This window comes from Periophthalmus magnuspinnatus, chromosome 5, assembly GCF_009829125.3.
Source record: "Periophthalmus magnuspinnatus isolate fPerMag1 chromosome 5, fPerMag1.2.pri, whole genome shotgun sequence".
In the NCBI taxonomy this organism is placed as follows: domain Eukaryota; kingdom Metazoa; phylum Chordata; class Actinopteri; order Gobiiformes; family Gobiidae; genus Periophthalmus; species Periophthalmus magnuspinnatus.
The window spans coordinates 21,837,739-21,852,846 of NC_047130.1; the positions used below are offsets into that span (position 1 = coordinate 21,837,739).

Here is a 15,108-nt window from a genome sequence, read left to right on the forward strand (position 1 = left end):
TGGACTTTGTTTTGATACAAGTTTATGTAAATGCAGTGGCTTTAGGCTGCGTCTCTACGCACTGGAATACACACTGCCCTTTTGCAGTATTAGCTCTTAACATTAACATTTCTCTTTAAATCAATTTTATTTATTCATTTTCATGAAGCGCAATGGTATTTTAATCACTTTAATAATTTATTTACCTCAACTACAAGAGTGACTGTGGAATCCCACTCTCAGTGTAAACCTCATGGTGACCAGCCAGACCCTCTGACCCACAGGTTGGCGGTGCGATTCCAGCTCACGCAGATGAATGCTGTTGTTGTGGCCTTGAGCAAGACACTTAACTCACCTTACTCCCACTGTCTGTGTACACTGGTGTGTGCATGTGTGTGTGAATGGGTGAGTGGTTCCTTGATGTAAATTGCTTTGAGTGACTTGTGGGTAAAAAAGTGTTACATAAAAATATGACCATTTCCCATTTTACAGAGAACAGGACTAAGATGGTGAAGTGTTTTCTCCATTGGTTTAATTTCATCCCCCATCTCAGGAATAATGGATCAGGAGAATATCAGATATCTGGATAGAGTTGGGTATATAATATATAATAATAATATATATATTGAGTATAATGTGTACAAATGTAGTTTAAAGGTCAACTATGTAACTTTTCTGGTATGGGTCTGTCACCTGTGTGGAGACGTTACTGCTCTGCCTGGTTTGTTCCACAGCACGACATTAAAGTGTTAATATCTCCATGTAGACAAGCAAGTGATGCCACCAGGCCAAGCTACAGGTCAGATCTATGGAAAGATGACCCCATTACAAAAATAATACATAATATTTAAGAATAAAAGCTGTGATTAAAGCGATAGATAAGACAGATACATTTAAGGCCGTTAGTACTGCTGTTGAATATTCTTGGCAAAGCAATAATATCTCCATGGATACAACCTGGTGGCGACCCCCCTCTAGTAAAGTTACATAGTACACCTTTAAAGTGGTACTGAACCTAAACTTTTAACCTGCAAATTCACTCAATTTGCACTAATATTGACAAGGAATATTAGATAATGCTATAAAAACACCATGTGAACAGTCCAACAGCAAAGTACAAGCAGATTTAGTGTTTAGTCCCACTTCAAAATACCAGAAAAGTACACGACATAGGACTTTTAAAAACCAGCGGTGGCTTTTACACATCTGTACATTGTAGTGTCTGCTGTAACTCTCCAGTCTAGTGCCTCTGATCCAAACACATTGTGAGCGAAACAATGGCCTGACTGTCTCTGTGTTTGATCTGCAGGCTCTCATCTCAACAACAACAACAACAAGACGCGGCCAGAGCGATGTTACTGCTGCTACCGCTAAAATAATGGCTTCTATCCCCATCAAACAACCACTGATTTAAGCTTGGGACTCTTTCAACTACCTCCTTTCATTATCCACACAATCAAAGCACAAGCCGACCCGGAAGACCCCCTCCCTCCCCCCAAAAAAAAGGCCACCGAACTCCGGGGACATGCCTTTGCCGAGACGCCGTGTGCCGGGGGTGACCTTTGCCCCCCTCCGTGCTTGGATGTCCTGCTTTAGTCTGTTATGTTTAAGTTTATCGGTGTTTCCCTATGAGGCCAGCGGTTTACCAGCGGTCGGGTACAACTTGGACACGAAGAAGGAGATAACTCTAGATGGGGATCTGATGATTGGCGGTTTGTTCCCCGTGCACCAGAAAGGCGAAGGAGCGGAGGATTGTGGGAAAATTAATGCCCAAAGAGGCATACAGAGACTGGAAGCGATGTTGTTAGCGCTGGATGAGATTAATAAAGATGAAAGGATCCTGCCGGGGATGAGGCTGGGGGCGCACATTTTGGACACTTGTTCCAAAGATACTTACGCGCTAGAGCAGAGTCTGGAGTTTGTGAGGGCGTCCCTGACCAAAGTGGACGACAGCGAGTACACCTGTCCCGACGGATCGTACGCCATTCACGACGACGTACCGCTCGCCATCTCAGGGGTCATCGGGGGGTCGTACAGCGATGTGTCCATACAGGTAAGGACACTGTTTTCTATGTTCTAATGTTGTTTCCTCGTCAAAAACACACCTGGAGTTGCGTTTTGCTTCATTCACACACGTCTAACACAAACCCTACAAACAGAAAACACTCTGTTCCACCTTGTGATGTCATGTGGTGATGTCATGTGGTGATACAGGAAGTGCTCCACTGTGTTTCGATGATGATAGGACCTATAAAGATTATTTTTTTTAACTTGTAATACAGCTTTGTGTAAGCTAATGCTGAGGAAATACTAGGGTAATACAACTAAAAGCTCAAGAATGTTGGTTTTGCATATGCCTCCTTTAAAAAAACAAAACATAAAGCGTATTGTTAAAGCAGAATCTTGGCACAAAATCAGAATACTACATCGTCATCTCATTGAAAACATTTTATCCATTGCAAACGTGTAAAAAAGAACCACATGTGCAAGGTCGGTTCACTCTGGGTCACGTTTACGGTTGAAAAAAACACGCTAATGGGCAAAAAATCATGCATGTGAATAGCAATGTGCCAAAGGGTTTGTGAGCGAGAGGATCAGGTTCGATTTTAAACATCTACTTCCTCCTTTCACGGTGTAGAACTCAGGTACCCTCGCTTTAAACTAAACCGAGCGTTGGCATGGAAAGATTCACAGGGGGTCCTCAGGGAGTCGTCGAAAAGAGGTCCAAAAGAATGCTTGGGTTATAATGAAGGGATAGCAAGACAATAAATGAATACGGTTTTATAACACCGCATCAACCATAAAACAGTTAGACAGTAGCGTGTCAGGAAGGAGGTGGGTTCAAATAAGTCGTACTTCTTCCCACTCCATTTTGAGCATCAATGTTTCATTTGTACATGAGTCAATCTTGGACTAAACCTGCACAGATTGTATTCCTCTCTGTCCTAGTTTCAGTTTGTTCTACCCATGACATAGTTCAAAATAGAGATTATATATAATGGAGAACCTCTGAATATAACTTGTATGAGCGTGTACTCTCAATTCACAGACTGTATATATAAATGGACATAGCTAACTGCGCTTCTGGCTCCATCGACTCCAATTCACTTTACACTGAAAAAGCTGGCATCCCTCTCTCCATAACCGCCGCTGTCAGTCTCGATATTCTGATCTTAAAATGTTCGTATTAACCCGCTCCACATGATCCTAATATTTGTGTGTCTGTAAATCAAAATATGAACATTAATAACGGACAAATCAGGTGGCTTCTTTCCCCGAGGTTGCTCCCGTTAGCATTAGCAACAGGTTTGATTGCCCACATTTCTAAACTGAAACAGTGATGCGAACAGGAAGGGGCGTTATCTTCAACAGGCTCGCTCCTGATTGACTCTTTGGTTGCTATGATACTCACGGTCAAAATTCCAAATATGCAACTCAGCTCCAAATTCGTCGCTATAACTGCTAGCCTCGATGAGCGTCATGTGACTGGAGCCGCCTTCACACTCCTTCAGTCCATTTCTTTCCTGTCTAGGGGAATGTGATGTTGGCCCAACTGAAAACATGCACTGATCTCTGCCCCCTTGTGGCCGGGGTTGGTATCTTGGTTGGTAGAGCAGACAGAGGCGAATTTACTAATTAACGTACGAGCCACGCTGTTGCTGCTTAACGCTGATGTAAGGAGAATTACAAGTCCCGATCAATAACGTACAGTGGACACGAGATGGAAAAAGATGCACTAAATGTGATCGGTGGTCGATAACCCCGTCCACTTACACTCGCATTCATACATGGCTCCTGCTCCTCTGTGTGATGTTAAATGCTTTTATTGGGTGTTTCATATTAAATAGTAATATATCTGCAGGAGATCATTATTTTAAACCACAATATTGATCGAAAACAAACTGATAAGAGAAACGGGTCCATTGACTTCCTGTTCAAAACCGCAGAACGGATACACCTCCCAGCAACGAGGAGTGGATTTGTATTTATGTGTTTTTATTGTTGAACCCTACTACCCTAATCATTGAATAAATAGGTTTTGTGTACGGTAGCACGCTAGCTAGTCTCAAAAGTAACAGTCACTTTTATTAAAATCGTAAAACATGAAATAAATAAACTTTAAAATTCTAATGAATTAAAATAAAGACAATCAAATTATTTTATATGTAGAATACTTCAGTTTGTGGTGTTGTTTTAATATTTATTATGCCTCAAAATTAGCATTAGCATTAGCGTTATCATTGAGACACATACATCTCTTTCTTCAGCTCCCTGTCCATTGCCTTATCTTTAAATATTTATTCATTTTAGGGTGTGACAGCAAAAATCTTATAGAGATAAAATTGGAAAATTGTTACAAACGAGCTTGTCTAGGGTCAGGGAAGTAACAAAAACCAGATGGAAAAAAAATGGTGGGATAAAGAAGTAATTTAATGTACAATGGTCCCTCGTGTTAAGTGTATAAAGTGTGTGGTGAGGGGTTTTACAGCAGCAAGACATGTAGAATAATTGTAAAAAATAAAGCTAATACTTCACGGATTTCAACTATTGCAGGTTTTAGAACGTAACCCCTGCGATAAACGAGGGACCTCTGTAGCAAATATGAAGTTATGTATCTCAGAAAACTGGTCCCATGACAAAACTAAGGGACACATAACACAAAAACAAAAAACAAACACGAGTCACGTAGCCTACGAACAGAATCAAGCGACGAGGGAAAACGAGAGACACATAAATCACAAACACGAACAGATAACGAGTGTCTCAAAACACACAGAGTTAGACACAGGGACAAACAAGAGACACATAAATGAGACACATGCAGAATGGCAAACGGGAGGTGGCTGCAGGTGAGACACACTGACGGGGCGGGGAAACAGTCCACCAATCACAAGAGAGGGGTCACACAGCCAGGATTTCATGGGGGACAGGGTACAAAATCAGACACACACTAAACATAACAGGCAAATACTAACAAATGAAAAAGAACTTAAGGCTGGGAGATGTACGGAGCTGTGGGCGGAGTTAGGGGGTAGGTGAAAACAGAGTTGAGTTTACATAACACGTCCCCTTTAACGCGTCTTACGTCCTTTTATAAAAACATGTTTAGCTGTATTGTTACGCCGTACGCCTCACCAGTCTCAATTAGCATGTCTGTTCTCCAGTCATTCATATTCTATAGATCCTCCACAGATGTTTCCCCCGACAAGACGAGCAGTGACAGGATCATTACCGGCCTTGTAGCATGAAGGCTACGCTAATTGGCTCTCCCAATTTGCCCACTCCAATATGGCCGCCACATCAGGGTTTTCTCAAACGATGCAGAGGAGAAAAATAGTAGAGGAGTCAGACGTCTTACACAAATATATACGGAGGGCGGTGAGAACGGGTCGTGCTCGTTCACTGAGTCGAGGAGAATGTGTCAAGCGGACGACCGGATCTCACAGTTCACCTCACTGAGAACTGAAGGAGAGAGAGAGAGAGGGGTGGAAGAGGGGGGAGAAAGGAGAGAGAGAGGGGTGGAAGAGGGGGGAGAAAAGGAGAGAGAGAGGGGTGGAAGAGGGGGGAGAAAGGAGAGAGAGAGGGGTGGAAGAGGGGGGAGAAAAGGAGAGAGAGAGGGGTGGAAGAGGGGGGAGAAAATGAGAGAGAGGGGTGGAAAGGGGGGAGAAAAGGAGAGAGAGGGGTGGAAAGGGGGGAGAAAAGGAGAGAGAGAGGGGTGGAAGAGGGGGGAGAAAGGAGAGAGAGGGGTGGAAGAGGGGGGGAGAAAAGGAGAGAGAGAGGGGTGGAAGAGGGGGGAGAAAAGGAGAGAGAGGGGGGTGGAAGAGGGGGGAGAAAAGGAGAGAGAGAGGGGTGGAAGAGGGGGGAGAAAGGAGAGAGAGAGGGGTGGAAGAGGGGGGAGAAAAGGAGAGAGAGAGGGGTGGAAGAGGGGGGAGAAAAGGAGAGAGAGGGGTGGAAGAGGGGGGAGAAAAGGAGAGAGAAGGGTGAAAGAGGGGAGAGAAAGAGAGAGAGGGGTGAAAGAAGAGAGAGGGCAGAGAAAGAAGAGAGAGAAGGGTGAAAGAGGGGAGAGAGAGGGGGGTGAGAGAGGAGAGAGAAAGAGAGGGAGGGGTAAAAGTAGAGGGAGGGTGTAAAAGAAGAGAGAGGGTAGAGAAAGAGTGAGACAAAGGGGTGAAAGAGGAGAGAGAAAAAGAGAAACAGGGTGAAAGAAGAGAGAGGGGAGAGACAGGGAGAGAGAGGATGAAAGAAAAGTGAGAGGGGAGAGAAAGGAAGAGATAGAGGAGGGAAAGAGGGGAGAAAAAGGGAGAGACGGGCTGAAAGAGGAGAGAGGAGGGAAAAAGAGGGGGGAAAGAAAGGGAGGGGGTGAGAGCGAGGAGAGAGAGGGTGAGGAGGAGAGAGAAGGGTGAAAAAGAGGAGAGAGAGGGTGAAGAGGAGAATGAGGGGTGAAAGAAGAGAGAGGGAAGAGAAGGAGGGGGTAAGAGAGGAGAGAGATGGCAGAGAAAGGGAGAGAGGGAGGGGGTGAGAGAGGAGAGAGAGTGTGTGAGGAGGGGAGAAATAGGGGGAGCGAGAGCAGGAGAACGAGAGAGAGAGAAGGAGGGGTGAAAGAGGGAAGAGAAAGAGAGTGAGGGGGGGAAGGAGAGCTAGAGAAGGAGAGAGGGGTGAAAGGAGAAAGGGGAGAGAAAGGGAGAGAGGTGGATGAAAGAGGGGGGATAAGACAGATAAGAGAGAAGGAGAGGAGGTGCAGAGGAAAGCAAGGAGAAAAATGGAAAGAGGGACAGGAAGAGAGAGGCTAAAGGATAGGACAGGAGGTATAGGAGACTGCATGGAACATTTCTTTGCCTATAATGTTCCACAGTATGCCATTAAATGTATCTATCTTCATGGAGACAACCAGGTGACAAGTTACAGGTCAGATCTTTGATGAGGCGTCCCCGCTCACAGTTACAATGCATGTTTTTCAAAATGGTAAAGACGTGCGAGATAGATCAGTTTGATGTCATGTATGAAACCTTCAAGGCAAAACAACAATATGAGAAAAGCAGGTGGTGTATCGTCCAACCTCAAAACTTACAGCGCACCTTTAAAGATTTGGATTATATAAAACTTTTGTGTATTTTTATTGTTTTTTTAAATGTATAGAAAGTGTTGTTTATGTTTAAAGACAGTGTGAGTGCCTTAAAGACGTCCGTGGCATGATACTAACTCAAATTTTGTACTAAATAACAGACTTACTGACTCCGATACCATGATGATAATAAAAAACACTCTTTATTTAGACAATAGGATGGGATTTTCAACATTAAATTGTAGTACTTTCTTTTATTTTACCATATATAATCCCTCAGTTGTCTAGGTAGGTTCCATAGTGGTTTATACTAGTCTATGTTCCAAAACGTAGGACTTCTTTTGCTAAATCGGCTTTCTCGATTGTTGCTGTGAGTCAGTGGAATAGTTTGCCAAATGAGATTATAACATGCACAAGTTTTCAAAGGTTTGCACAGGTGACAAAGGAATGGTTAATATCAAAGCAAATTTGCACTCATTAGTGAATGTGCATGAAAGAAAGAGTATTTGCATATTTGAAACTCAGTGTTAGTGTGTGTGAATAATTTGGTATGGAAGTGTGTGTGTGAGTTGAATGTTTTTAGAAATGTCATATTTGGATGTGAGATGTGTTGTATTTGATATATGTATCATAGATTTACGGGTTTCTCATCCATCTACGCCAAACTTATTTTTATTAAACATCAGCCTGTCCAGGGACTACAGGTAGAAATTATTATTTATGCTATAACCTGGCACCAGACATCTTTCCGGTTTTTAAGGTCAATGTAATGTCGTGCACTGTCCCTGTTTCAAATAAAAGCATACCATACCATACCATACCATACCATGTTGTATTATATATGTGGTATGATACTTGCTCAAATGAGTATCTAGTTTCGATTCGTCTTTGATTAGTATCTGATTTTCGATACGTTTGACAACACCAAACAGTATAAGAAATGGTGTAAAAATGGGCCATGTCAGCTCTAACATTTACATATTAGATGCATCCAGTCACTAAACAAGCCCAGTCCACCTCAGAGCAGCACACCCCGCGGGACCTCGTGTGTAGATTTAGCTGTTCCACACACGATGAAGAGCCCGGCGAGCAGAGACAATAAAGACTGTGATGAACGAGCTGTAATTTCAGAGGAATCCTGGTGTTCCTCTGAGAGCGCCCCCTGTCTGCTGTTAGATTTATGAGTGTGGAGTTTCGGGGCTGATGCCGAGGGCTGTCCGGGACACCGCAGGACTACATGATTCACCCATGGAGCGGACAGCGTTCCCATCGTTAATAAGAGCAGGTTATACCGAGGTTGGCTGGGACTGTCCTGTGTGTGATCATTAAAGGCAACGTAGCCAAGGGTGCGTATTTCTTACATTGTGGGGACTAAAATCTGTCTACTGCACTTATTCACGGGGGTCGAAATCAGGTACTCCTTTATTATTAGACTGTAGCTCATTTGGTAGAGCGTTTATCCACTGATCTGAATGTTGGCGGATTGAGTCCTGCTCTTGATGCTCTAGATATGTACCGTAATCAAAGCTAAAGGCGTAACAACCAAATATTAGTGTTAAATATTAGAATGTGTGACTTTTTTTTATTTTTATTTTTATTTTTTTTGGCAAGGTAGTGTAGTAACGATGGTTAAGATTAAGATCAGTCTCCAAAAAATGAAAAAACACATAGAAACTCAATATGTGTGTGCTGGGAAATGTGGTGTCACTGAGGGCATGACAGTTATTGGCTTTGAAAACTGCACTTTAAAAACACACTAACCACTTGTTGCGTGTATTTTAGAACAGATCAGTTTAATTATTATCTCTTTTTCTGATTATTTTAACTTTGTGCCTGCTTAAACTGATTTTGTCTGCGCACTGCAAGAATAAATGCATTTTATGTTAATAATTTGCGCTAAAAATGGCTTGAAATCAAACGTTAAATCTGACCTGTACATGATGGTGTCACCTGCTCGTCTCATATGACATATAAGTGGAACATTCCAGGTACAACAATGACATCCCCATGGAGACAGGTCAGGTAAGTTACACAGTGCCTCTTTAATTAAAACAACCATTTGTAATTAGACTGGCCGACCTGTCCATGTTGTATTCTCAAATAACACCACTAGATGGTCGCTGCATTACTGCTGATAGTGCGCTTTGGTCTGATAGAAGAAAAACACAGGGCAGAGGTGAGTCTCAATAAAAGCCTGGTGAAGGAAGAGGAGGGCAGGGTCACATCTGCCTTCTACTGGTGAAAAAATAAAATCAAATATACGGATGGTAGCTTTAAGAAGTGAATACACAGGTTTTGTCTGACAACGCCATGCATTATTTATTCACTCCCGACACTTGATTGTCATGAACTTCAAAAGCCACAGTCGCCCTGGGGTAGACTGACAGAAGCATGGCTGCCGTGTTGCGCTGCCTGCCACTCATTCGCACATAGGCAAAAGTGTGTTGCCCAAGGACACTACTACAGTATGCAGTAGAGCTGGGACTGAACTGCAAAGTTTTGAGCTTGTGTGTGCTCTGTCCACTGCCATCAGCGATACATGAATGTGAGCTGGAGCCGTACATAGACAACTTAGCCTTAGTAACACACACAAAAGTCAAATGTAGTGGTTGGAAGTCACTCATATAAAGCTCAAGTGTTGAAGGCTAAAGACCTGTGTAAATATTTTCATCCGCCTCCGTTCGAAGTGTCCAGATGGCAGTAATGACTGTTTAACATGTCGGCCTCACAGAGCAGTGCCATACGACGCCCGTGACTCACCCGCCATTACCCAGAGTGCTTTGCATCTGCTTGCCAATCCCAGCCTTCTTTTGTGCAATCTCTACATCCTCCTCCTCCTCTTCCTCCTCCTCCTCTTCCTCACGGGGCACAGCAGACAGCACAGATGGGCCCGAGTGACCGCCTCCGCACTCAGCTCAATCTGTGTCCGCGCGAAGAGCCAAAACGACCAGGGCCAGAGTCCAGGCCCTCCCACAGACCTGCGCTTCCACACCTCAGACCGACGGAGCGGGGGAGAAAGAGGGAGTGGAGAGAGAGAGGAGGGCGGAGGAGAGGTGAGTGTGAGAGGGAGAAAAAGAGAGAGATGAAAAATGAGGAGAGAGAGCCGGAAAACAGAAGGTAGGGAGAGGGTGGGATGGGGGAGAGGGAGAAAAATAGAAGGGTAGAGAGAAAGAGAGCAGGGAGAGAGGGAGAGAGAGAAGGAGAGAGATGGGATGGATAGAAAAACAGATGGAAGAAATGAGAGAAGTGGGAAAGTGAGGGGAAAGCAGAGAGAAAAAGTATGGGAAAGGAACAATAAGAGTAAGGGACAGAGAAAGTGAGAGCGAAAAGGAAAGAGACGGAGAGTGGGAGGGGTGATGGGAGACAAAGAGAGAGTGAGATGAGGAGAAAGATAAAGAGAGAGGTGGGTGGGAGGGAGATGCAGGTAGATGGAATGAGGAAGATGGAGAAAAAGTGTGGGAGAGAGGTAGAGAAAAAAAAGTGGAAAAGGAAGTGAGATAGAGGGGGAGAGAGAGAGCGCGAGAGGGTGGGGGGAGAGGAGCATTGTGACACTTTGCGATGCCACCTGTCAGATCCTCCAAACAACACAGGCAATCTTAATTCCCTGTGCAGTTTGCTGAAAAATAGGCTCAGAAGAAAACACATTTTGTAGAGATTTTCAGACCTGTCCCATCCATCGTTAAAGCGCCCTGCCATTGTTAAAGCATCGTTTCGGCCTCCTATAATGATCTCTGTGCTAAACAAGACATATTATTCTTTCCATGCGTGCTTTTATTCAGGTGCTTGGTATTGAACTATAACATAAGCAAATCATCATTTTTAATTTCGTTCAATGTAAAATGCAACACTGATGTAAAACGACTTAATAATACAAATGACTATTGATTCCGGTTCAAAACTGCAGAGCTGCGAAGCCCCGCCTCTTAAACTGCCATTTCACCGCAGCAAGCAGCAGATTTTCATTTAGACACTATTTATTATTGAAAAGTGGCTACGTGACATTTTAGGGCACACTATGTATGAGCCTTCAGTTTTCAAGTGATTGCAACTGTACAGGGATGTGGGCGGAGACAGGGGGTAGATGAAAACACCATATTTTTGGAGCGCTCAAACATGCATGAATCAAATGAAATACGACTTTGAGTAAGGTCATGAGGCAACACCATTACTACAAGATTAAAAGCTCATTAAAGTTGGATTTGGATATGTCTCATTTTAAGATGACTAAGATTTAATGTAATTTTACAAAATCCAAAGAAACTTTGACAGACAAAAACAGTATCTAAACACTTGATTATTCCCTATATATTAAAAAAAAATGTTTCTTGCCCCAATACACATATTTGTTAAAGCAGCAGCGTGTTGTGTGCACCTAATTACAAAAGTGTTTTACTGTTCGAGCTGTTAGCTTTAACGTCACAGCAAAACTCTGTCTCTGAGAGCTGTGAAAAGCACTTGTAAAATCCTCACGGTGACTAATTTGTTCAGAATGCAAAAGGTAAGACAGAAATAACTTTGGACCTCTGCAAACTGTTTAAAATGAAATGGTTCTGTTTTTCACGTTTTTAAGATGGTAAAAATCAGGGACATCATCTTTAATAAAACTCCCACACATTATCACATTCACTTCAATAAGACAATAGTCTGTGCACAGCAGCACATCAGCTCGTGCAGTGTGGACAGAACGGTCACAGGAGACAGGGCTCTTTTTATGCAGGTTTAATGCACCTTTAAAACAGTGGCTAAAGGCATACATTAATGCACAGCAACACTTGGTTTCCCAGCATGCATCCTGCTCTGTTCTGACCGCTATACCATACAATATCATGTGAAAAATAAAATAAAAAATGATATCATATTAAAAATGGAAAATATAACAATAAAACGTTTTATCACTAATAAGTTTGAGAATGTTCACAAAAAATATATATATTTTGCTACACTAGCTCACTATGTCTCAAAGCTAACAGTCACTTATATATATTTGATTGGAAAACATAAAATAAAAAACTTACTAAAATTCAAATCAATAAAAATAAAGACAACGCAATTATTTATATATGTAGAATACTTCAGTTTGTGGTGTTTTAATATTTATTATGCCTCAAAATTAGCCTTAGCATTAGCATTGAGACACAAACATCTGTCTTGTGTTCTGCAGTGAAGTATTCATTTTATTTGTGTAGTTTTTAACATGTTGTCAGTGACATCCACCTGCAGCTCCCTGTCCACTGCCTGATATTTAAAAAAATATCCTAATTTTAGCTTGAATCGGCCAAAACCTCATAGAGATGCTACTGGACAGGACATAGTGACGCTAACTGTGAGGTTCCAGGTGCTGCTGTGCACAGAGCCAGTTCTTCAAGAGTTAAAGATTGTCAATCATAAACAGATGTAAAACAGTCTATTTCCAAATTACAATGAGGACCTTTTATCAAGCCCATTTAACCTTGCCTGATTTGAAATGACAAATTGTGTTTTAGTCGACTCTGAATCCATCCCAGGCATTTCAAAGCAGAGTCTCTTCTTTTGCAATCGCCGGCCTTTGAATATTTTAACACTCAGGGAGACAACGTGGTCATTTTGATTGAATAATTACACTTGCTTGAGAAGGCTGAATCTTAGAAATGTGGATGGCCCATATGAGCATAGCTTTGACATTTGCAGACCAAAGTGTGTGAGGAGCATACTAAAAACTACATTATGACGCTACGCTAGGCTAGCAACGGGAATCTCATTTTGAAGCATGGCAGAAAGAGTGCGGTGCAAAATTATCTTTCCAAACGGGTAGAAGGCAGTACCAATCACGCGTACAAGTCAGACAAGATGTTTTTGATAACACTTTTATAAGAACTAAACTTTTAATCACCTTAATAAAGATTTAATGCATACAAATCTAATCGTTTATAGATAATGAGTCAGGCCTAGCAGCTGCACCCCTTAAAAGTAGGTAGGTATTTATTTTAAGTAGATTCTTTTTTCAGACCAAGGTTTATTTTATTTTCATGCCACATTAAGAACTGAGACAGGGACAGAGGACAACAAACATCGTCGCTGGATTAAGGAGGCAATCCAAATAAGGAAACGTGCACACGGGACTTTAAACCGGGACGAGGGGGCTTTATTACTCTCACACACCTCGGATACTGTCCTGAGGAAGTACGACTGCAGATGGCGCTGTCGTCTTGTCTTCGCTGGTAGAAAGACAGCGCCAAAACTTGTTTAAATCAGCTGACCGTACATGCCACAGCGACATCACGTGACCACTCTGAGGTAGAGCGCTAATGAGCAGTCGAAACTGTCAGGTATGAAAACAAACTAAACCTTGGTCTGATAAAAGAATCTATTAAAATGAGTTAAAACATTCCCCATGGAGATAGTTTTATGCTAAACTGTGGAAGATTATGGCCAAAGGAACAACATTTCCATGGAAACAAGCCAAAAGAGTCAGGTTTGTGGAGATGCAAGCATACTCACGGTAACAACGCATGTTTTTTTGACGCTTTCCAGTGCAATAAACACAACCAAAATGAAAAAAAGTTTGATAAAAAGTTACATACATGTGGCTTTAAGTAGTTACCAAGCCCAAAACATTCATAATAAACTATTTGTTCATGATAGATTATGTCATTATTAAGGCTGATTAAGGTGTAGTTACTATAAAGTGGTACGTTTTTTACATAACAATGGAGGACAATAGAAACATATCGGGAAAGCCATATATGCAGTAACGATCTATTATTTATGGTTTAAACTAAAGAATGTGCTTCAGAAGTGCTAAATAATTCACATGATTGGATTATTCAGTGGTTTAGCAAGATCGGCACTGTCGCAACACACAAATACACGTTAATATTTGAAGTAAATGACTGCATATCGCTGGAGCTATAAGTACATATAGATTGAAGTATATAAGATACTTTATTATACTGGGCTGTCAAAGTGAAATAGATGAATGAGGTTAAGTATTTTTCCCATGCGTTATGAATGAACTGAAGCGTAGAGCGGTGGAACATGCTATGGACTGGATGGCTGGGGCTCTGGGGTTTTGAATGTTTATTGCAGCAGAAAGGAAAGACACATTATCCAGAGATGAAGCAGATCTGAATATCGCACTGGACGTGTAGCATCTAACTCTGCATGGTTACTCTCTGTTACCAGGCAACTCAACGAATGTATACAAACGAATCAATAGTGGTGTAGGCATGTCAAGAGCAAATGGTTAATAGACTCTTTCAGGAATTGCATGTTTAGAATATGCACAGTCTGGTATCAATATAAATCGATCGTCTCTCCTGTTCGTTTTAAGGAGAGCTTTTGTTTCTCTTTCACACATATGGATATTCAAATGGCAGTTCATATAGACAAGCTGCAAACCCAGACTGATATCGCTCTGTATTTTTTATGCAGATTCACATCAGTCTGGTCTTCATGTCCTCCGTTGCGTCTCGAGCCTGGTCAAACGTGATCGTACGACAAAGAATCAGATGTGTTTTTTCAGTGACGTCCGTGAATCGAAGTAGTTTTTTTCTTTATTTTTCCCGATGCAGGTGAACCATGCGTGTCCCAGATACTTCTACACTCTGGAATGTTTTCCAATGAAGCTCTGGTGTTGCTCACGTGTGGTTCAGGTGGTTGTCAGTTGCCAAAACAGCCTTTGGTTTTTCATCTTTTGTGATGTTTAGAGCCTAACGCTACCTGTCCTATTGAATTTGAATTGGAGTCAGTGTATAGAACAGTCCAATGTTCAAAAGTAACATTCCAGGTAGGGCTGTGCAGCTGAACAAATTTGAGATCCAGTCGCTTTTAATCGTCAGTGATCAACGGTCAAACGGCCAGATTTATACCGCACTTTTCAACCTTCTATAGACACTCACACTCACACCTTCTATAAACACATCAAGGAAGCATTCACCCATTCATCTGTGGGAGCTGGAATCGCACCGCCAACTTGTGGATTAGTGGATCTGACCATAGCAACCGTGTTTATGCTAGAGAGCGGGATTCGATTCACCAACCTCCGGATTAGAGCTCAGAAATTTCACTATTTTTGGTGTTAAATGGCACTG

The 15,108-nt window shown here is 42.2% G+C and overlaps 1 protein-coding gene across 1 annotated transcript in view; it reads left to right on the top strand.

Moving 5' to 3' along the window:
* Positions 1-15,108, top strand: part of grm2a (glutamate receptor, metabotropic 2a) — a 62,734-nt gene that overhangs the window by 20,545 nt on the left and 27,081 nt on the right. The window contains exon 2 of the mRNA XM_033967254.2: positions 1,289-2,032. Coding sequence (XP_033823145.1) covers positions 1,505-2,032 — 528 coding nt within the window. The 5' untranslated portion in view covers positions 1,289-1,504. The remainder of the gene's footprint in view (positions 1-1,288; positions 2,033-15,108) is intronic.